The 23,489-nt window shown below is 42.4% G+C and overlaps 1 protein-coding gene across 15 annotated transcripts in view; it reads right to left on the bottom strand.

Annotated features, from left to right (window-relative positions):
* Positions 1 to 23,489, bottom strand: part of DMD (dystrophin) — a 3,940,859-nt gene that overhangs the window by 25,636 nt on the left and 3,891,734 nt on the right. For all 15 annotated transcript variants that reach the window (XM_073664716.1, XM_073664719.1, XM_073664714.1 and 12 more), the window contains 3 exons: positions 22,113 to 22,271; positions 20,569 to 20,812; positions 13,966 to 14,089 (listed from right to left, as the gene is read on the bottom strand). In XM_073664716.1, the coding sequence (XP_073520817.1) occupies positions 13,966 to 14,089; positions 20,569 to 20,812; positions 22,113 to 22,271 (527 nt within the window). The remainder of the gene's footprint in view (positions 1 to 13,965; positions 14,090 to 20,568; positions 20,813 to 22,112; positions 22,272 to 23,489) is intronic.

Below are 23,489 nucleotides of genomic sequence, written 5' to 3'. Positions count from 1 at the left end.
GGTAAAACGAGGCAGACGAGTCTCAAACATAATAAGGACAAGGCTGACTATGATAAGCGCGTCTTTTCTTAACCTTCCATACAATTTCAGCTGAAACTATAAGAGACAAACTATGTAGTAGATAAAATGAGCGTTACAAATATTAACTAGAGCGTTCTCCCTGCGCGATTGAAGAGACAAGCTGAATGATAACCGGGTGCAGCAGGACGTGCCTCTGAAGCAGTGTACTTAATCAGTCCTTTCATTTTGCTAAACGTTTTAGCCATCGCTTAGAACGATTTGTAAACAGGGCTTTGAGTTAGCGGATAAACAAGGACAAATCAATGTCTAATTCAGTGACTTTCACTGGTCTTAGGTACATTTTTAGCACTTCCGTTGCCCTAGTCACCTACAGCATATTAATCAGTAATATGTCCTATAGCCAGTTCTGGCAAAGTTCTATCCTGGCAATTTTTCAAAGAGGTAACCTTGTCGCAATGTTACACTTCAGCTGTCATGTGTTCTTTTTCCCTTTCTTTGTTTTATTTTAAGAACGACTCTTGACAATTGTATGTCTGCATAACACAGCCATCAGCCATAAATCACTCGCAACTCAAGAACAACTAAAACACACCTTCAACTGCTCCAGACAAGAACACACACAATTAGCTCTGCAGTAATGATTTGTACGCTGCGAGGAAGAGAATACCATGTAAATCCGGGCAGCTGTCACTATGCATTAATAGGATGGCCCCTCAAGGCCAGGAGGTTCAGTTGTGACTATAAGATTCAATATCCAATGTCTTCATCACAGGACGCTGAGATATGTGATGTTGTCTGCCAAGACTCCTCACACTGTAGAACTACTCCAGCTGTCCCTGTACCTGCAGCATTTAGTGTCTTTTACTGACTAATAAAATAGTGGCTCTGCAGTGTAAGAAAAAAAAAATCATAACTACACAGCCATCAGTATATTGGTCAGGAGAGAACTACATCCATATCACAGCCTGCCATAAAAACAGATACAGCTCTCTACATGGTGAGGACCCTTCTAAAAATCACCACACTTTTCCCAGATCCCTAAAATAGGACATGGACAATGAGATAACAGTGTTAACTGCAAACACTCTTAAGTTGGAGGTGCTGAAATAAACAGAAACAGTTCTATGCTACATGACATGGAATCAATGGCTGGACCTTTAACAGAATAGAAAGAGCATCCGTTGGCTCTCCTTACAAGAAGGTTTAGTAAATTCTTGTATTGCCTATAAAATAATTCTGGAGCATTTGCATTATTCTGTATCTCTACTTCCTCCTAGAAATGTATGAATAATGAATTAATGGGTGTTACCAGTTGGAGGGTGTCCTTTCACATCACTACTGTCCAGTCTGTGTTCACAGTGTCAGACTCTGTAGAAACATGCCCTTTAAGCAAGGGGGTGGTAACAATTACCTGTCAGTTCATTCATACATCATCAAGAAGAACAACAGAAGAAGAGCACAATGTAGAGATATAAGAAAGGATGCTCTAGAATTGTTATTTCATGGGGAAAAACATACTTACGCCATTTCACATGTGGTCCAATTACTGGTTCTTGCTTCTAAGCATATAAGAAGCAGTTAGCTCAAGTCAGGAGACTCGCCATTGGGCTAGATACTGCGAGCCAAGCACAGTCAGTGTTTTACAGATGTGGGAAATTGCAACCGCGCAATGTTGCCTGGCCACCTTACTAAAAGTGCAGCTACCAGGAGAAATTATCTTATTCCCTCACTTGAGCTGCTGACTTTCCGTCATGGGGGCGTGCACGAGTAGGCTACAGTGACCGTTTTCAGCAAATGTAAGCACGCCCAAGCACTTTTATTGAACCGTTGCTCTGCATAGTTGTGCAAGTAAATATCTACAGGTAAATTGCATTTCAGAGGTGACAGGGTCGCTTTAAACAGACGTTTTAGTAGAGATGACAGGTCTACTTACAGCAAACCCTTCAGGTGATTACTGCTTCCCTAGTCAAGATAAATATGTCATAGTGGGAGAAAATCCAACTCTGTGATAGATTTATAGGATTTGGACCACTTGGAGACTCCTGAATTAAAAGCAAAGTTGATCCTGAAAGTGAGAGTCCAGAATATTCCTATTCCCAAGATGTATAAACTTGAACACTTATCTCCTCTAGAAAGCTATAGGCGAAACGTATGTCTGAGTTCTGGGCTACTTATTCCCTTGATCAGTCTATACTTATGGTATATTTGCACTACACACTTGCATCTATAACTGTTATTACGCTAATTGATTTCACTATATTATATATGGCAGGATTTACTTAGTACATTGGTGACGTGTTCAATACTTATTACACCCGCTTATACACACATTAGTTTTGACTATGCTATATATGCCACCTAACCTATCCTAGAGTTCACTGATCATTTAGATTACACCCGTATTTGAGGAGTCTTTCGTAAACTTTCTTTTGCATATTGCTCTCCACATTGTTAAATGTGTATTTGTTGTTATTTTGAATATCATAAAAATGCATTTGTATTTATCCTTTTGATGTATATTTGTAGGTTCCTGTATTTTCCAAGCTGTATAAACTTGAATGCTTATTGGATAAAGCAGATCAGGTGATGTGTATGTGTGTAATGGGGCAGGGTGAAAAAAAAAACACCCTCTAATCAAGTTGGGCAGAATTATTAGGCAGCTCTTTTTCAGCAGGCAAAGTGGGCCAAAGAAAAAAGATTTACCTGACTGTGAAAGGTGAAAAGACTTCGAGGGATGCGGCACTCTTCAAATTGCTAAGATATTGGGGCGTGTTCACACAACCATCAAAAGTTTTACTGAAAATAGTCAACAGGGTCGCAAAAAACTTGTTGAAAAAAAAAGACACAATAACTACCAAATATTTGAGAAGAATTAAACGTGAAGCGACTAGGAAACCATTATCCTCCAGTGCTGTAATACTCCAGAACTGCCACCTCCGTGGAGGCCCAGAAGTACAAGGTGTTCAGTGCTCAGAAACATGGCTGAGGTAAGGAAGGCTGAAACCCGACCACCACAGAACAAGACACAAAACAGCCAAACACACTCAGCCACTAGTAGTCCCTCTAGAATTTCCGATGCCCATGCACACACTGTTCGGTTGAGTGTTAATGGAGTAAGCTTCTCTCTCCGGAAACAAAAGAATTGGGAAGTTGAAATCTAACTGCTTAATCATTATCTGCCCTGACATCTGCAGTTAGGGGAGAGTTGGGAGGCCACGATACATATTAGATGGGCAGCTCATCATGCCCAAATCAGTGTTTTTTTTAATGTGAATAGGAGCTATATGGCCAGCAAAACCTATACAACACATTAATGAACACTGAATTCTCATGTCATTCTCCTTAAAGGGATTGTCCACCTTTGGGGACAAATTTATTTTCTTACTTAAATGTTTAATGACACCCAACATGAAAATATTATTTTTAGACCCAATTGCATGCGTTTAAGAAAAAAAATTGTCCCCAATTATGGAAAACCCCTTTAAGGTTGGTTTCACATATCATACATTCATGATCTAAGTTCAGACGAAAGATATCCGGACCAGCTGAGTCTCCTCATCCAAACTCAACAGCCTCATATGGCCAAAAAGCCTGGGTAACAGCAACTCTGAGAGGTTTAACAGCAGCCACATTGGTTCTTGAACAGGAACAGCTAATATACAACTAAATATATTTTTCATATATCTTGACAGCTGAGAACTACAAGGAATTGTAGCCAACATCGGAATTTTTGAGGAGAAATGTACCTTTATACTGCTGTATAGCAAACTAAAGAATTGCTAAATAGTATATGGCAAAACAAATCGAATTACAGAGTACCTGAGAATAAGGAATGGGGGAGGGTCAGAGACACTGCGAGGCGATGTAAGGGATATTAGAAGCACACATAACAGAGCCATTATATTCTGTCTGGTCTGCTACCGTGAAGTGGAGGGCAGCAGAGACCCATGCTAACAATGTCCAGAAACTGATCGTCATAACTAAGAGCAAACACTGTGTGCACAGGGCTGTATGGAAGGTACCAGTGAAGTGAAACATCTCCTCAGGTGTCTGAGAATACATACTCCTCACTGTCCTGATGAGCAGCATAGGCACAACGCTCTTACTCTCAGATTATTCACAATCCACAGAACAAAAGCCATTAGTATTTCCGTCTATAAAAAAAATCTGTTATCACGTGAGAGAAACAGAATAATCAAAAGCCCAGTGATTACTGTCCGCCATAATTGCACTTTGTCTTCTGCTTCCAGTAATCAGAAGCCAAGCAGCTACTGATAGCAGATCTCTGGCTGTAACAATGCACTCTATGGAGCAAAAATAACTAGCATTTAGAAGTGCAAAACATGTCAAGTCTCATCAATGCTTTGTTTTTTTTTTGTGGGGGTGGGAGGGGGTCTGCAAAGACTGATTTGTTCACACGAGCAAACTATGAATATTTCTTAGGCCCTCAGCTATTCATTGCACAGGCCTTTCAATAAGGTCCTGGGCTAAGATATTAACTTCCCAGGAGTCCAGTAAAATAGGGCACTAGGTAACAGTATGACATGTGCTGGAGCCTTACTATTTATATGGATGTTGTACGGCACTATTCACTTGGGGATTGTGTGAAAATTGCCTAGGAGATATTTTTACTATTCTTCTAGTAACTGCATATCAGCATTTAGCCATGTGTAGTATGGAACTTTCTTTTGGTGCCGCTCCGGTCCCGCGGCACCATCTTGTGAGCACAGCTTCTGACTGGCCGGAAGTCAGAAGCTACATCACAAGCGCTCATTGCAAGTCTATGAGAGCCAGAACGAGGCTCTCAGACTTGTATTGCGCTAAAGGGAATCTGTCAGGTACTTTGTAGTAACTAAACTGCCCCTCATTGCGTTGTTAGTGATGCTACAAAGGACATGACCGGTTCCCTTTAAATGCTAGAGCTATCCAGCACGTCACAAACTGTCAGAGACCCATGGGAGCGGCAATGATAACAGATGAAGATGCTGGTGGGTGAGTATAAGACAGGGGGCAGCGATGCAATAAAAAACGCCCGCTGGACTGGTGTTTAAAAAAACAAAACAAAAAAAAAACCCTTTCCATCAGTTGCATAGTTGCTTAATCCAGAATGTATGCTATATAGCAGGGGTCCCCAACCTGTGGCTCGGGAGCCACATGTAGCTCGCAGTACCATGATGTGTGGCTCGTGGCTGTCTGCCAGCTTAGTGCACTTCCACCAGGTCTAGCAAACTGCTATGAAGAGCAAGTCTCCAGATGGTGACTTTTATGAGTAGCCCAGCACAGAAGAGCAGGTCTGGATTCACATACAGTGGCATGTAAAAGTTTGGGCACCCCTAGTTAAAATTACTGTTAGACCACGGCCCCACTATCAGTATTTGGACAGTATTTTTTCTCAGGAGTGGGAGCCAAAACCAGGTGAGGAACAATCAGAGAAAAGGTATAATAGAAACAAGTCACCAATTCTGCATTTATCGCCCACTCCTGGTTTTGGCTCCCACTCCTGAGAAAAAATACTGACCGAATACTGATAGTGGGGCCATGTCCTTATTGTGAACAGTTAAGCAAGTTGAAGATGAAATGATCTCTAAAAGGCCTAATGTTAAAGATGACACAATTCCTTTGTATTTTAGGCAAAAAAATATATAGATTTTCATCTTTTACATTTTAAAAATTACAAAAAGGAAAATTTGTTGATGCAAAAGTTTGGGAACCTTGCATGGTTACTACCTAGTAGCACCCCCTTTTGTAAGTGTCACAGCTTGTAAACTCTTTTTCCAGCTAGCCAAGAGTCTTTCAATTCTTTTTTGAGGGATTTTCATCCATTCTTCCTTAGAAAATTCTGACAGTTCTGTGAGATTCCTGGGACATCTTGCATGCACTGCTATTTTGAGGTCTAGCCACAGATTTTCAATGATGTTAAGATCAGGGAACTGTGAGGGCCATTGTAAAACCTTCAGCTTTCGCCTTTTGAGGTACTCTGTTGTGGATTTTTGTTTGTCTACAAATTATACATTTGTAGAAGCCATTCTCTTTTCAACTTCAGCTTTTTTACAGATGGTGTTATGTTTGCATCAAGAATTCAATGAAATTTCATTGAATCCATTCTTCCCTCTACCCATAAAATGTTCCCTGTGATAATGGCTGCAACACAACCCCAAAGCAGGATTGATCCACCTGCATGCTTGGTGAAATGTTCTTTTCCTGAAATTATGTGCCCTTTATTCGCCACACATACAGTGGCTACAGAAAGTATTCAGACCTCTTTCAATTTTTCACTCTTTGTTTCATTGCAACCATTTAGTAAATTCTAAAAAGTTCATTTATTTTTCTCATTAAAGTACACTCTGCACCCCATCTTGACTGAAAAAAACAGAAATGTAGACATTTTTGTCAAATTTATTAAAAAAGAAAAACTGAAATATCACATAGTCATAAGTATTCAGACTCTTTACTCAGACACCCATATTTAAGTCATGTGCTGTCCATTTCCTTGTGATCCTCCTTGAACTGGTTCTACTCCTTCATGGGATTCCAGCTGTGTCTAATTAAACTGATAGGACTTGATTTGGAAAGGTACACACCTGTCTATATAAGACTTCACAGCTCACAGTGCATGTCAGACCAAATGAGAATCATGAGCTCAAAGGAACTTCCCAATGAGCTCACAGACAGAATTGTGGCAAGGTACAGATCTTTCCAAGGTTACAAAAGAATTTCTGCAGTACTCAAGGTTCCTAAGAGCACAGTGGCCTTCATAATCCTTAAATGGAAGAAGTTTGGGACCACCAGAAGTCTTCCTAGACCTGGCCGTCCAGCCAAACTGAGCAATCATGGGAGAAGAGCCTTGGTGAGAGAGGTAAAGAAGAACCCCAAGATCACTGTGGCTGAGCTCCAGAGTTGCAGTAGGGAGATAGGAGAAAGTTCCACAAAGTCAACTATCACTGCAGCCCTCCACCAGTCGGGCTTTTATGGCAGAGTGGCCCGACGGAAGCCTCTCCTCAGTGCAAGACATATGAAAGCACGCATAGAGTTTGCTCAAAAACACATGAAGGACTCCCAGACTATGAGAAATAAGATACTCTGGTCTGATGAGATGAAGATAGAACTTGTTGGTGATAATTCTAAGTGGTATGTGTGGAGAAAACCAGGCACTGCTCATCACCTGCCCAATACAATCCCAACAGTGAAACATGGTGGTGGCAGCATCATGCTATGTGGGGTGTTTTTCTGCTGCAGGGACAGGACGACTGGTCGCAATTGAAGGAAACATGAATGCGGCCAAGTACAGAGATATCCTGGATGAAACCCCTCTTCCAGAGTGCTCTAGAACTCAGACTTGGCCAAAGGTTCACCTTCCAACAAGACAATGACCCTAAGCACACAGCTAAAATAACAAAGGAGTGGCTTCAGAACAACTCTGTGACCATTCTTGACTGGTCCAGCCAGAGCCCTGACCTAAACCCAATTGAGCATCTCTGGAGAGACCTGAAAATGGCTGTCCACCAACGTTCACCATCCAACCTGACGGAACTGGAGAGGATCTGCAAGGAAGAATGGCAGATGATCCCCAAATCCAGGTGTGAAAAACTTGTTGCATCATTCCCAAGAAAACTCATATCTGTACTTGCTCAAAAGGGTGCTTCTACTCAATACTGAGGAAAGGGTCTGAATACTTATGACCATGTGATATTTCAGTTTTTCTTTTTTAAAAAAATTGCAAAAATTTCTACATTTCTGTTTTTTTCCAGTCAAGATGGAGTGCAGAGTGTACATTAATGAGAAAAAAAAATAAATGAATTTTTTAGAATTTACCATATGGCTGCAATGAAACAAAGAGTGAAAAATTTAAAGGGGTCTGAATACTTTCCATACCCACTGTACCTATGATCACAATGGCCAAAAAGTTATTTTTTAACCTCATCACTCCACAGGACTTGTTTCGAAAATGTATCAGACTTGTTTAGATGTTCTTTTGCATACTTCTGATGCTGAGTTTTATGGTGAGGACACAGGAGAGGTTTTCTTCTGATGACTCTTTCATGAAGGCCATATTTGTGCAGGTGTAGAACAATGTACCACAACTTCAGAGTCTGCTAAATCTTTCTGAAGGTCAAGCGGGGGTTTTGATTTGCCTCTCTAGCAATCCTACGAGCAGTTCTCACTGAAATTTTGCTTTGTCTTCCAGACCTTATATGTTGACCTCCACTGTTCCTGTTAACTGCCATTTTTCAATTACATTTCAAACTGAGGAAAGGGCAACTTGAAAACACTTTATCTTCTTATAGCCTTATCCTGCTTTGTGGGCCTCCACCATTTTCATTTTCAGAGTGCTAGGCAGCTACTTAGAAGAACCCATAGTTGCTGTTTTTTGGTACAAGGTTAGAGGAGGATGGGATTTTATAAAGCTGGAAATTTGCATTACCTGGCCTGTCCTAACCATGTTTTGAGGCCATATGTTTTTATGTGGTATTTAGTAGCAAGTATATGAAGGTGGCACTCTGACACACAGAAAGTTCTTAGATTGAGCTTTATTCTTCGGAAACACAATTAAAACATGGAGCTGGGGAACAGCCGTTTTGCGTCTAAATGGTGCTTCCTTGGGTCCTGGTACCTGGAACTTGGTGTGGAACCAGCCAAAGATACCAAATCTCAGCATTTTAGATGCTGCCAACTTATGAGGTGTAACATACCTGGCGGCGTCCTTGCATAGTGGTCCATCTCCAACTGTGCAAGAGCGCGCACTTGATCTCCAGTCCAGTATGCTAGCCTGGCTTCCCTCCATGCCTCTGTTTCTGCTGCTTAAGGGTGGCGCCCGATCACTTCCTGCTTCTTGTAGCTGCTGCAGGCACACCCCTTGTGCGTCCTCAGCCTATTGCTGTCTGTCACCTGGTATTTAACCCAGCTCCTCCCTGGAATCCATGCCTGAGCATTGTGTTCTGTCAGTTGGCTTCCTGTCACTGATGTGCCAGGTCCTGTCTATGCTTCCTGCCTTGTGGTTTCAGTTCCCGTGTCTGAACTGTGTCCTGTCTGTACTATCTTCTAGCCTGTTGTCTTCTGCCTATCCTGGAGGCTGTATTTCCAGGCGAGTGTGAACACGCTCCTAGCCTGTTCTTTCCGCCTTCTAGGGGCCGCATACCTAGACCCGTTCCTGTATCTTGCCTGTTCCTGTCTGAACACGCTCCTAGCCTTTTCGTTCCACCTTCTAGGGGCCGCATACCTAGACCCGCTCCTGTATCTTGCTGCTGTGTCTGTTCTTGTCTGAATACTCTCCTAGCCTGTTACCCGTTTTTCTCTATGTCCGTACCTTCCCTTTTCCTGCAGGATCTGATCCCATACCTAACTCCTACTCGTCCCTGTACTCCCGTTTGTGAGTTTAGAGTCCACTCGCTACTTCATTGCAAGTATCCTGTGTGTACCTGGTTCTGCCTTTTCCTTCCAGTCTGTTCAGTGTGTACAGAGCCCTGTCCCCTCTGCTCTGACCCTTTGCTCGCTGCTCCGGCAGTCTCGCTCTGCTCTGACCCTTTGCTCGCTGCTCCGGCAGTCTCGCTCTGCTCTGACCCTTTGCTCGCTGCTCCGGCAGTCTCGCTCTGCTCTGACCCTTTGCTCGCTGCTCCGGCAGTCTCGCTCTGCTCTGACCCTTTGCTCGCTGCTCCGGCAGTCTCGCTCTGCTCTGACCCTTTGCTCGCTGCTCCGGCAGTCTCGCTCTGCTCTGACCCTTTGCTCGCTGCTCCGGCAGTCTCGCTCTGCTCTGACCCTTTGCTCGCTGCTCCGGCAGTCTCGCTCTGCTCTGACCCTTTGCTCGCTGCTCCGGCAGTCTCGCTCTGCTCTGACCCTTTGCTCGCTGTTTCGGCAGTCTCGTCCTGCTCCTCTCTCGCTCACCGCTCCAGGCGGCCTTGTCCTGCTCTTCTCTCGCTCACCGCTCCAGGAGGTCTCGTCTTGTTCTGCTCTTGCTCGCCGCTCTGGGCGGCCTCACTCTGCTGTTTGTCCACCGCATCTGCGGTTCTGTTCCTGAGTCCCAGTCTGTACTGGGTCCTATCCACTCGGTGCTCCAACCTGTCGTACCTGCCAGTACCTCCCTGCCTGCATACCAGTCGTGCTTACCAGCATCCGCCAGTCTGCATACCAGCTGTGTCTGCCTATACCCAGCAGTCTGTGTGCCAGCCTAACCTGCCTGTTCCTGTATTCCCCTGTGTGGGTCAACAGCCGTGTCCGGGGTCTGTCCTGGAGTAGCACCTGGTCCCTCTGCTCGGTTCCTCCTTGGTGCACTGGCGTCGTATGCCGTCGTGCGACCCTGGTCGGATCGGGTGGATACTTAGTTACGCCCCTCCAGGTATTCACTCTCCGGCACGGTCCAGTGGAATCACTACATATACACGCACACGCCACTCAGCCCGGGCGTGTGCATTACATGAGGTTTAAACCTTATATTGTAAATGAAATTACCTAACACCTACTCATCATTTTAGAGACAAAGTTAACAAAAATGTAAAACTCTATAGTCTAATCAAACATAAATGCAACTGACAAAGGATTTTACTTATATTTTCAGTTTTCTATTAATGCTGCATCTTTACGATGGAGCAACGTCTTTTATGCCCCCAGCCTATAGGTAGACATGCTTCATTGTGATATGAGGAACCACTGGAGTACATCACATGACTGTATATGTGGATAAGCACACTCATATTAAGATATAAAACATTTCGACAAGCATGCATTATTCTTTACTTACATTAGAAATCGATGTTCTGTGAAGGCCGGGGATAATATTGGAGATGAATTGGTATGCATATTTTTCACACTCTAAATACATCTCTTGTTGCCATAGAAATAATGATCTCCGCTATTGATTATAGGCATTACCACAGTGAAATGCTGCAGTAAGGACATTCATTTGCTTAAGGATTATTGTGTGTGATTTAAACTTTTGTATTTAATTTTTTCATACATTTCTTTTAATTTTTACTTTACTTTCTTAAAGGACTTGAATCTGCAGACAATTGGTTGCTTATAATATATACTGAAATACTTCAATATTGCAGCATATAGTGAAATTGCAGTTTTCCTATGAAACCCAGTTTGTGGCTGAACTCCACAGGAGGGCTAGGATGGAAGTTACTGGGGGCCTTCAGCACACTGGTAATGGTATCATTTATATGCCATTGTCAATGATGGACAGTGTCAATAAAAAGGTTAAATTGCAGTGACTGAAGCAAGCTCCGGTAGCTGCAATTACAGGAAGATGCCGGCTATTTAGCACAGCTGGCATATTATTATTATTTATATAGCGCCATTGATTCCATGGCGCTCTACATAAGAAGGGGTTACATACCAAATATAGATATATCTTACAGTAAACAAACTAACAATGATAGACTGCTACAGAGGGAAGATGACCCTGCCCTTGCGAGCTTACATTCTACAGGAACGGTGAAGGAGACAGTAGGTTGGGGGGTTGCGGTAGCTCTAGTGTTGTTGAGGTGGCAGCAAGCAAGGTCATGGCAGGCAGTAAGCTTGTTTGAAGAGATGGGTTTTCAGGTTCCGTCTGAAGGATCCAAATGTGGTGGATAACTGGACGTGTTGAGGCACAGACTTTTATAGGATAGGGGATATTCGGGAGAAACCTTGGAGGCGACTGGGTGAGGAACGAATAAGTGTGGAGGAGAGAAGGAGGTCTTGGGAGGACCGGAGATTATGTAAGTGAATGTATCGGGAGATTAGTTCAGAGATGTACGGAGGAGAGAGGTTATGGATTGCTTTGTAGGTCAGTGTTCGTAGTTTGAATTGGATACGCTGGGGAATTGGGAGCCAGTGAAGGGATTTGCAAAGGGGGATAGCAGAGGCGAGAGATGAACTAGTCGCGCAGCAGAGTTAAGCATGGACTGGAGGGGTGTGAGAGTGTTAGCAGGAAGGCCACAGAGGAGGATGTTGCAGTAGTCGAGGCGGGAGTTGATGAGGGCATGCACAAGCAGTTTAGTAGATTGAGGGTTGAGGAAAGCACGGTTTCTGGAAATATTTTTGAGCTGGAGGCGACAGGACGTGGCAAGAGCTTGGATGTGGGGTTTGAAGGACAGGGCAGAGTCACGGGTTACTCCGAGGCAACGGATTTATGGTACAGGGGAAAGTCTGATGTCATTTATTGTGATAGAAAAGGTCAGGTGGGGAAGATATGCGAGATGAGGGAAAGATGAGGAGTTCAGTTTTGTCCACATTGAGCTTGAGGAAGAGGGAGGAGAAGAAGAAGGATATGGCTGCTAGACATGCTGGGATTCTGGACAGCAGAGAGGTGAAGAGGTGACATCTGGGCCAGAGAGGTAGATCTGGGTGTCATCAGCGTACAGATGGTACTAGAAGCAATGAGATTTTATGAGCTGTCCCAGGCCAAGGGTATAGATTGAGAGGAGTATGGTTCCTAGGGCAGAGCCTTGAGGGACTCCAACAGACAGGGGGCTGGGTGAGGAGGTAGTGTGGGAGTGGGAGACGCTGAATGTCCGGTTGGAAAGGTATGAGGAGATCCAGAGGATAGGGCATATGCTTGGTAAGCTCAGCTCCTGATCCTGCTTCAAACAGCCTGTAGCAACCCATCATAAAATTGTAAATCATAAGTTAATCCAAGTTGATACATGCAACTTCTATATACCTATTAAATACAATAGTACACCTTTTCTGAAAACTAGCTCTATGCTCTGTTCACATTTGCATACAACGCTCTACTTCCTTTCAAAGTAACATACACTATGACAAAAGTATTTGAGTGCTAGTATGTGCAGTGTATATAAGGAAGGCAGTGTCAGCAGATAGTTTCTTGGCCTATCTAGATCCAGTATAGACCTAAGAAAGACCATTTTCACTTAAACATGAGTTAAATAAAGGAGTTATTTGGAGCCGCATCTTGTACAAGGGTCAAGTGATACACTAGACTCGAGCCCATGGAGGGGCCGCGGCACTTCTGGGCCAGTGCTTTGAGCCTGTTCCCCAGGCTATAATTTTCCAGCCACTACCTTATGCCTGCAACGATAGACAATGTCATGAACACCGGCCTCTAGCTGCACACGTGACTTGGAAGAGACTACAAAGGGGAATGCTGCTTCTCACACTCGCTTGTCCACTTACCTATTGCAATAGGATAACAATTAGCTAAGCGCACCCAACAGCCAGTTCACACATCCACACCAAAGAAAACAATATGTCACTAACACTAAACTACTAGTGATATATCAAAACGACTACAGAGTTGAGCAAAAAGATTCTTAATGGCCTTGTCCAGCTTCCAGTATGGTCTTCTATGGCAGCCAGACCAGGGCAATCATCACTTCTGCGTCCTGCATCTTCAGCCCAGCATACTGGGTGCTGCTTGGGTAATGGGAGGCTAGAGGTGCAAGAGGTACAGGATTTTGGCCACAGAAGTGAAGACAGCCCTGGCCCAGTTGTTACGCAAGGTCGGATCGGATACCAGACCAGGAGAGCACAAATCTTAGGCTACTAATGCAAGTAAAACCACTGAATTCTATGCATTTCTTGCTGTCTGTGGACAATAAATAGCCACATTACAAACGAACACTGAATGGTTTCAGATGTTTAAAAAGGTTTGTCCAGTGAGGACATTTCCCTACATAAATATAGCACCTGACAAATCAACTGACTGTTCATCTGATTCAGTTGAGTTTATACACTCTATGATGTCCATATGCTGTAATAGCACATTTGCAAGAGGTTTGTCCTGACATATATGACACTAAGGCAACATAATTAGTTAACATGAGAGATACTGCATCCTTTAATTAAAAAGATTTATTTTTGATCCCAACTTGTATGCTTTCCTTTAATCCACTGGAAACATTAGCATATAAAAACATGAAAACCTAGGTCTGGAAGTGATAAATGTTTCATGAACCTTTTTGCTGGTGAGAGCAAGCATTTTTCTGTTGTAGCTAAAATTCTTACCCATGGTTTCAGATGTTTGGCTGCCAACTACACGAAGCAACATGGGCTGGTTGCTCTCTGATCTCTGCAGCGAGGGAGTAGGAGAGGAAAATGTTGTACCATTGACCTTTGCCTCAGCTTGCGGCTAAAACACAAGAAAAAAACGAAATAAAGGTTTCTGCTTGCAGGAATCTGCAGTCAAATAATCAATGATTTTCAGACTAAACAATGAGTGTCACATACAACACATGTCAAGATTGCATCCCTTTAGTGAGTACATGCTGCTTGGAAGAAGAAAAGCAAGGAGGGAGATAAGTGATTAACTCTAATTTCCCCTCCGCTACTACTAGAGCATCCCATTGTCGGCTCCTCTTTTGTGCTGCAGTAGTTGTTCCTCGGAAAGACCAGACATCATTGATTTCATACAAATCAGGCCCCATTATAGTCTGGATAATGGGAATTTATAATCCGGGAGAATCCTGATATTATAATGGCCACAAATGACCACAAACTTTATTTCCCTTGTATACTTATTAACCTGACCTCTCTGTCAAGGGTGGATTATCCAATGCTACATTGTGATTATATATTAAACTAAACATTAGCATCCCTGTTCAGGTTATTTTGGGTTGTCATATGATCCCACAAGGGCAAAGCAGTGACCCATAGCACAACATTTCCTTTTCTGGAAATTAAAAGACAAATTTAGCGATAAAATGTAAGACTAACCTTCAGATCATTGTATAAAGCAATCGCATAAAAGTGTCTTAAGTCCCAAGTAAAGTCTAAATTTGAGTCAATTACATAAAAATATTCAAGAACCGGCTGACTAAAAAACAATACATAAAAATATTTTTAGAAATTACTTAAAAAGTGGCTTTAGCGACAAATTGCTGTTAAAATCGGTTGATTATGTAAAGTTTTTTGCTCCCTTATTATATAATTGTGAGGATTTTGGTGTGAACATTCATTCATGTCCCTCCCATTATACAGCTTCCCTTACAAGGTACAGGCACGTGCCGATTTATATGAGAGGGCACGCTGATAAATATCAACATAGAAGATCTGAATCACACCAAATGGACGAATTGTGATTTTTTGTTCAATCGCAGTATGTTTAAAAATGGCAGTGATTGTGAACAATTATTCGGGTCACTATCTCGCCATGTAAAAAGCCCTAAACTTTATAAATACGTTTATAAATGTCTTGAACGCTAATCTGGAGTTATAGCTGAAGGGTTTATTTACAGCACCAGATTTTGCCACGTTAAACATATGCTAATCGATAAATATATATTTTTTTATCAAAACTTTTTGTTGAGGTATAAACATAGCAATATACAGTTATATGAAAAAGTTTGGGCACCCCTATTAATCTTAAGCTTAATGTTTTATAAAAATTGATGTTTTTGCAACAGCTATTTCAGTTTGATATATGTAATAACTGTTGGACACAGTAATATTTCTGCCTTGAAATGAGGTTTATTGTACTAACAGAAAATGTGCAATCTGCATTCAAACAAAATTTGACAGGTGCATAAGTATGGGCACCCTTATTTTCTTGTTTTAAATACTCCTACCTACTTTTTACTGACTTACTAAAGCACTTTTTTTGGTTTAGTAACCTCATTGAGCTTTGAACTTCATAGCCAGGTGTATGCAATCATGAGAAAAGCTACTTAAAGTGGCCACTTGCAAGTTGTTCTCTTGTTTGAATCTCCTTTGAAGAGTGGCATCATGGGCTCCTCAAAACAACTGTCAAATGATCTGAAAACAAAGATTATTCAACATAGTTGTTTAGGGGAAGGATACAAAAAGCTGTCTCAGAGATTTAACCTGTCAGTTTCCACTGTGAGGAACATAGTAAGGAAATGGAAGAACACAGGGACAGTTCTTGTTAAGGCCAGAAGTGGCAGGCCAAGAAAATCATCAGAAAGGCAGAGAAGAAGAATGGTGAGATCAGTCAAGGACAATCCTCAGACCACCTCCAGAGAGCTGCAGCATCAACTTGCTGCAGATGGTGTCACTGTGCATCGGTCAACTATACAACGCACTTTGCACAAGGAGAAGCTGTATGGGAGAGTGATGCGAAAGAAGCCGTTTCTGCAAGCATGCCACAAACAGAGTCGGCTGAGGTATGCAAAAGCACATTTGGAGAAGCCAATTTCTTTTTGGAAGAAGGTCCTGTGGACTGATGAAACCAAGATTGAGTTGTTTGGTCATACAAAAAGGCGTTATGCATGGCGGCAAAAAAACACAGCATTCCAAGAAAAACACTTGCTACCCACAGTAAAATTTGGTGGAGGTTCCATCATGCTTTGGGGCTGTGTGGCCAATGCCGGCACCGGGAATCTTGTTAAAGTTGAGGGACGCATGGATTCCACTCAGTATTAGCAGATTCTTGACAATAATGTTCAAGAATCAGTGATAAAGTTGAAGTTACGCAGGGGATGGATCTTTCAGCAAGACAATGATCCAAAACACCGCTCCAAATCTACTCAGGCATTCATGCAGAGGAACAATTACAATGTTCTGGAATGGTCATCCCAGTCCCCAGACCTGAATATCATTGAACATCTGTGGGATCATTTGAAGAGGGCTGTCCATGCTCGGCGACCATCAAACTTAACTGAACTGGAATTGTTTTGTAAAGAGGAATGGTCAAAAATACCTTCATCCAGGATCCAGGAAATCATTAAAAGCTACAGGAAGCGACTAGAGGCTGTTATTTTTGCAAAGGAGAATCTACTAAATATTAATGCCACTTTTCTGGTGAGGTGCCCATACTTATGCACCTGTCAAATTTTGTTTGAATGCAGATTGCACATTTTCTGTTAGTACAATAAACCTCATTTCAAGGCAGAAACATTACTGTGTCCAACAGTTATTACATATATCAAACTGAAATAGCTGTTGCAAAAACATCAATTTTTATAAAACAATAAGCTTAAGATTAATAGGGGTGCCCAAACTTTTTCATATAACTGTATAAAGTACCAGATCAGAGGAGTACCTTGATATTTGCAAACAATATAAAAGAAAATACATAATAGCATACAGCATATGAAAAGAGCATATGTGGCACACCAGGAGTCCGGTTGCCACAGTGGCATTGCCTCCCTCACAAGGGGTGATGCCATGCCTGGAAGCAAGCAGGCGTCCCGTAATCAGGTATACTAGCATGCAACACTTCCTGGCTCCAGACCAGAAATGGGAGCTCCTCCCCTTAGCAACTGGAAACTGGGGGCAGGGTTAGTTAGAGTTAGTGAGAGGAGTTGAAGTCAGGACAGCGACGAGGAAAGACCTGGGGAGTGGAGCTGCACGGCAGCTCACCCCAGAGAGGAGTGTAGAAGAACCGGACACAAGAGTCCGAGGTTGAGGGGCACTGAAGGCCCAGCAGCAGAAACCGGAGGGCAGGAGACTGCAGGTCTCCTGGCCCCATCAGACGCCTGGAGGCTCAGCAGCACATAGGGCCCAGAACCGCCACGTGGGAGCTACACTCCAGGAAGGCCCAAGCTGCCTGCCATATGGGTGAGCACAAAGAAGTTTTACTCAGGGACGAGGGCCACAGCACAGCTATAAGCAGCAGGGTCAAAGAGATTGGCGTAAAGGGAAGGCCTCCAACTTCACCTGGTGAGGTGGATTCCTAACCTGTTTCTAGGCCGCCCGGGCCTCTACTACAAGCTAGTACCCGTGCCCCGGTTTGCCTAACCACCGCAAGTAAAGATAAGAGGAAACTGCCATTAAGTTGTGGACTAGTTATTATCTGCGCCATCTCCTGCACTACATTGCACAGCAACATCTATAACATCACCATTTCCTGCCCTGGAGCTAAGCTCTGCTTGTGGAGAGCAATCCCAACTCTACTGCGTCACCATCAGCTCCAGAGGATCTGCACCGCAGCGGCGGCCCCATATTGCCGCATACCACAGGTGGCGTCACGAACATTAAACTATAAAAACTATAATCCCCTTTTATTGACAGCCCTGGGTCACGGACTGGGTCACTGCCAGTGACATCCTCCAGCATCGACCAGCCTGGCTACCGAGTACCCCACGGCGCATCACATTCACTTCAGATATTGGCTATAAATGACGACAAACCCCTACCCCCAACCTGTGTATTTCCACCCCAACAACCACCCACCCTTGTTCTGAATGCAGACCAATAAAAGTACATACAGATAAAGACCAATTTTTCTGTGTTCAGGAGAAAATAAGTTGTTTCTCCAGTGGTACAAGAGTTAACTGAGAATACCACAGTTGGGCATTTAATCCAGTCTACCCACTGCTTCTCAAATTTGGCTATGTCCCCACTCTTAATATAAACCTTTTTTCTCCATTAAAATAGTAGTATTTAGGCACAGGGCTACTTCTTCTATTGTGGGTGGAGTATTGGACAGCCAATGTTTAGCGATAGACTTTGTGGGGTAGAGAATTTTTTCCTATTGCCAGTTGTAGTGGAGGAGAGGCTCCAATATCTCCACCACACGCTAAAACACAAAATTTGGCATTCAGAGACAGTCGAATGTTATAAAACAGTGGGGAAAATAAGTATTTGATACACTGCCAATTTTGCAAGTTTTCCCACCTGCAAAGAATGGAGAGGTCTGTAATTTTTATCCTAAGTACACTTCAATTGTGAGAGGCAGAATTTATAAAGAAAATCAAGAAATTTACATTGTATGATTTTTAATTAATTAAATTGTATTTTATTGCATGAAATAAGTATTTGATCATCTACTAATCAGCAAGAATTCTGGCTCTCACAGACCTGTTAGTTTTTCTTTAAGAAGCCCTCCTACTCTGCACTCATTACCTGTATTAACAGCACCTGTTTAAACTCATTGCCTGTATTAAAGACACCTGTCCACATAATCAATCACACTCCAATCTCTCCACCATGGCCAAGACCAAATAGCTGTCTAAGGACACCAGGGACAAAATTGTAGACCTGCACAAGGCTGGGATGGGCTACAGGACAATAGTCATCCAGCTTGTTGAGAAGGCAACAACTATTGGTGCAATTATTAGAAAATGCAAGAAACACAAGATGACTGTCAATTTTCCTCGGTCTGGGGCTCCATGCAAGATCTCGCCTTGTGGGGTACGGATGATTCTGAGAAAGGTCAGGAATAAGCCCAGAACCTACATGGGAGGACCTGGTCAATGACTTGAAGAGAGCTAGGACCATAGTCTCAAACATTACAGTTAGTAACACACCACGCCATCATGGATTAAAATCCTGCAGGATATGCAAGGTCCCCCTGCTCACACCAGCACATGTACAGGCCCGTTTGAAGTTCGCCAATGACAATCTGGATAATCCAGAGGAGGCATGGGAAGAAGGTCATGTGGTCAGATGAGACCAAAGTAGAACTTTTTGGTATCAACTCCACTTGCTGTGTTTGGAGGAAAAAGGATGAGTACAACCCCAAGAACACCGTCCCAACCGTGAAGCATGGTGGGGGAAACATCATACTTTGGGGTTCTTTTCTGCAAAGGGGACAGGACGACTGAACCGTATTGAAGGGAGGGATGGATGGGGTCATGTATTGTGAGATTTTGGCCAACAATCTTTGTAGAGAACTGAAACTCAATGTTGCCCAGCGACAGCTCACGAAACCTGAAAGATCTGGAGAAGATCTGTATGGAGGAGTGGGCCAAAATCCCTACTGCAGAGTGTGCAAACCTGGTCAAGAACTACAGGAAATGTCTGACCTCTGTAATTGTAAACAAAGGTTTCTGTACCAAATATTAAGTTCGTTTTTTCTATTGTATCAAATACTTATTTCATGCAATAAAATGCAAATTAATTATTTAAAAATCATGCAATGTGATTTTTGGGATTTTTTTTTCAGATTCTGTCTTACAAATTACAGACCTCTCCATTCTTTGCAGGTGGGAAAACTAGCAAAATCAGCAGTGTATCAAAAACGTATTTTCCCCACTGTACCAGCCGATCCACATCGTCCCATAATTCCCCAAGTCTATGACATGACCAGAACATATGAACCAAGTCTGCCACTTCCTCGCTACATCTTGTACATTGGTCATCCTGTCTGAGGTTCATTTTAAGCATCATTTTTGGAGTTCTATATGCTCTATGAATAATAAATAGTTGGGATCTTCTCTGTGACACATTAATCGATACCTTTCCAGGAGATTTATAATATCTTCCCATTCATCCGAGGAAATGTGCCCTATATTCATTTTCTCATATAGACCTGATCAAGAAAATGAAATCTGACACGCACGATCGACATCTCCCATGAAAATAAGTCCTTTTCCGCTTATTAACTTCAGAATGTATTACAATACAAAAAAAATATATGAGGTGTTCTGGTGAGCCCTGAGGGACACTATAATGGCGATACATAAGTACTATTATTCAGTGTCACTGCTGCCACTCAAGTATCGCCTCTCCTACTGTTTGCTGTATGTGTTTAATTATACAACAATGTATCCTTCATACTAGAAACTTGATAAGAATTTAGGAGGGAGATTACCCTGTTAGTCATCCATCATCAGTCTACCAGTAATTTCTCTAGGAAAATTAATTAATGTGTATGATATGAAGCAATGCACTCATTTGTGGACCACCTTGGAGCTTCTATTGGCATACCTGCTCTAGCAACTGTCTAAGCCGATGTAACTGTGACTCCAGTTGCTTGTTGTGATCTTCCAGTATCTGCATTCTGGCTTCCAGACGTCCTTTGTGCTGGCGCAGTAACTTGGCTTCTGCTATGAGTTCTGCATCTCGTGGACTCTGTGGGGAGGCTGGCATCATTTCTGGAGGGGAAGGTAGTGGGGACAATCCCTTATGATCATGCTGCTCCTTCAGTCTATCATATTCAGACTGTAAATTTCTGTTTTTCAAGTAAAAAAAAAGTGGAAAACAGAATGACACGAGTTTTCAACTACTCATGAACTGAAGAAACAAATATATTTTTATTAGTATAAAGCTTTATATAGTTATCATATGTATCAACAAAACGACTATCCACAATGAATAATTACTGCATTTAGTCCCAAATAAATTAACATTGGTTCATGCATCAGTCTTAATGAAGGAAGCGCTGGTGTAAGATGTGCCAAATTCATTAGGAGGGTGTACCAAAGGCTGGCGTACATTTCTGGGTAATATATGCCACTTTTGTGGTGTAAATGATGATAAATTTGCTGAGCAGGTTTTTCATACCCCTTCCCGCCCATCTCCATCCACTTTGAAGGAGCTGGTGGGGACTGGCGTGAAAATGCCATAAGTCACAAAAATTAGAGCCATCTCAAGGAATTTTACAACAGAATTCTGGTGACAATTCCTTAATGAATAGGGGCCTGAATGCTTAGAGCATCAATGTACCGTACATAAAAATTCTTTATGGGGCACTAAAATTAGGTAGAGCTAGGTTCTTAATGGCCATCGGTCACCAGACACAGGCGTTGTTGATAGAACATCTATCAAATACACCAACCAAGATGAAGTCCATGTGTGCATTCACACTTCACAGAAAGGCCCTATTCCTGAGGCTATGTGACTGTATGGTATTCCAGATGAACATGGCAAACTATTGCATCCTTTCAAAGTATATAATTAGCGAAGACTTGTTTCATAATGCCGACTTGTTCGGAGGACTATCAGGCCGTCTGGTTGTTGTGGATGTTCCCATGGATAAATGTCCTAACAACACGGGAGTCATCTAATAACAGATGCCATTTACACTTAAAACCATAATACTTTTGGCTTCTCTGACTATGTATTGATCTCAGTTGGCCCTTCTCAGACAAACAGTATTTGGAGACTTGTGATTTTTCTTGGAGACATGTTCTGCTAGCACATCTTTGTTTTTCTGCCTGCAATCTTAGCTGAAGGAAATCACACTTTGGAGTTGGCACTAAACAAATCTTATAAATCTATTTCAGGCTTCTGATTTGCAGGTACAATTATGCAGTCTGATTTCTGCTTCGTTTAACATAGAGAATTGTCTGAAAGACTCATCTGAAATTTTAGGAGTATAATAAGAAAGTCATCTGGGAAATGTATCCCAAAGTTACAGTTACTCTATAAACCTCTAGATGTGACTAGCTATTATAATACAATTCTGTCTGTGTTGTATCTGAACACAACAGGGAACTTCCACATCCAGATATTTGGGATAATATACACACCTGTTTTCTTCTTCCAAGTCAGCGAGGATTCGTTCAAGCTCCCCTCGCTCTTCACTCTCCAAAGAGATAAGTATTTGGGCAGGGCTTCGGGGCTGACTTAGTGGGGACTCTTGGTTCAAGCTTTGGCAGTAGTGCTGGATAAGCAAATGCTCATCATCTCTGTGAAACACATAAGAATTAGTGCTCTTCCTTGACATTTAGCAATGCACTATAATGCACGCTAACAAAAAGAACATTTACAATCTCTGTCGATAAGCCTAGGAAAGAAAGGGACGGACCTGAGGTGAGGACTCAAAGGCTCATTTCTCTACAAGCAAAACTGTTATTTGAGAGCTAATAAAATGCACAATGAATGAATCAGTTATTACAGAAATTACGGACTGATGATTGGTTATTAGTAGATAATCTCGTTATATCCTAGTTAACACATATATAAAGATGCACTCAGCTATTGGAGGAATACTACATGGGTAAGCACTTCAAGGCAACTGAGCAACTTGGTTTTAATTGCGTAATAATAAAGCACAAATCATTATTTAGATACCAGGCAACTATTTATCTTCCTCAGGCATAATTATTGTATTTGCATTAGCAGTAATCTATGGCGAGATGGAGCAATATGTCAATATCTATTAGTCTTTTATCACCTTCCAAATCTGTCCTATGAACAGGCAGGCATGGGAAATTAATCTAAATCACCAAGGCACAAGAATACTAAAGAGAAGACTTAAAAGAAACAGCAAACATGAAACGATCGCATTTATAATGAAATATGAACAAGCCTCATCTAGTCTAAGAAATCTACTTAAAGGGGTTGTCCCGGACTTTAATATTCATCGCCTATCCTTAGGATAGGTCATCAATGTCTGATCGGTGGGGGTGCAATACCCAGCATCCCCACTGATCAGTTGTTCCCAATGACGGCCCTAACGAATGAGCTCTATTGCGGAGCTGCACAGCACAGCTCCATCAACTGCATAGTAGCCATGGCCAAGATCTGAACATCCACCACCTATTAATTCGAATTGGGGGCAGATATGCAGTAGCCGGTCGTGGCCACTATACAGCAGAAGTTGTGCAACTCTGCAACTGGGCACATACAGGTAACTGCTAGTACCGGGAACAGCTGATTGGCAGGGATGCCAGGTGTCACACTCCCACCAATCAATCAGACACTGATGACCTATAAAGGATAGACCAGCAATGTAAAAGTCCCAGACAACCACTTTAATAAAGCATGTATTCTGTATTGTGAAATATTGTGACAGATAAGTTTCACCATGTAATATATGTGAACAAATATAAATTTCGTGTTTAGTATAAATAGACCAATGTTTATCTATCTTGTAAAGCTCCTTAATATAGTCTTTTGAAACA

Source organism: Phyllobates terribilis, unplaced genomic scaffold (genome assembly GCF_046119375.1).
Source record: "Phyllobates terribilis strain yellow unplaced genomic scaffold, ASM4611937v1 Scaffold_2__4_contigs__length_985480577, whole genome shotgun sequence".
Classification (NCBI taxonomy): domain Eukaryota; kingdom Metazoa; phylum Chordata; class Amphibia; order Anura; family Dendrobatidae; genus Phyllobates; species Phyllobates terribilis.
The sequence above is the reverse complement of the archived record's forward strand: the minus strand, read 5'-3'. Positions and strand labels throughout refer to the sequence as shown.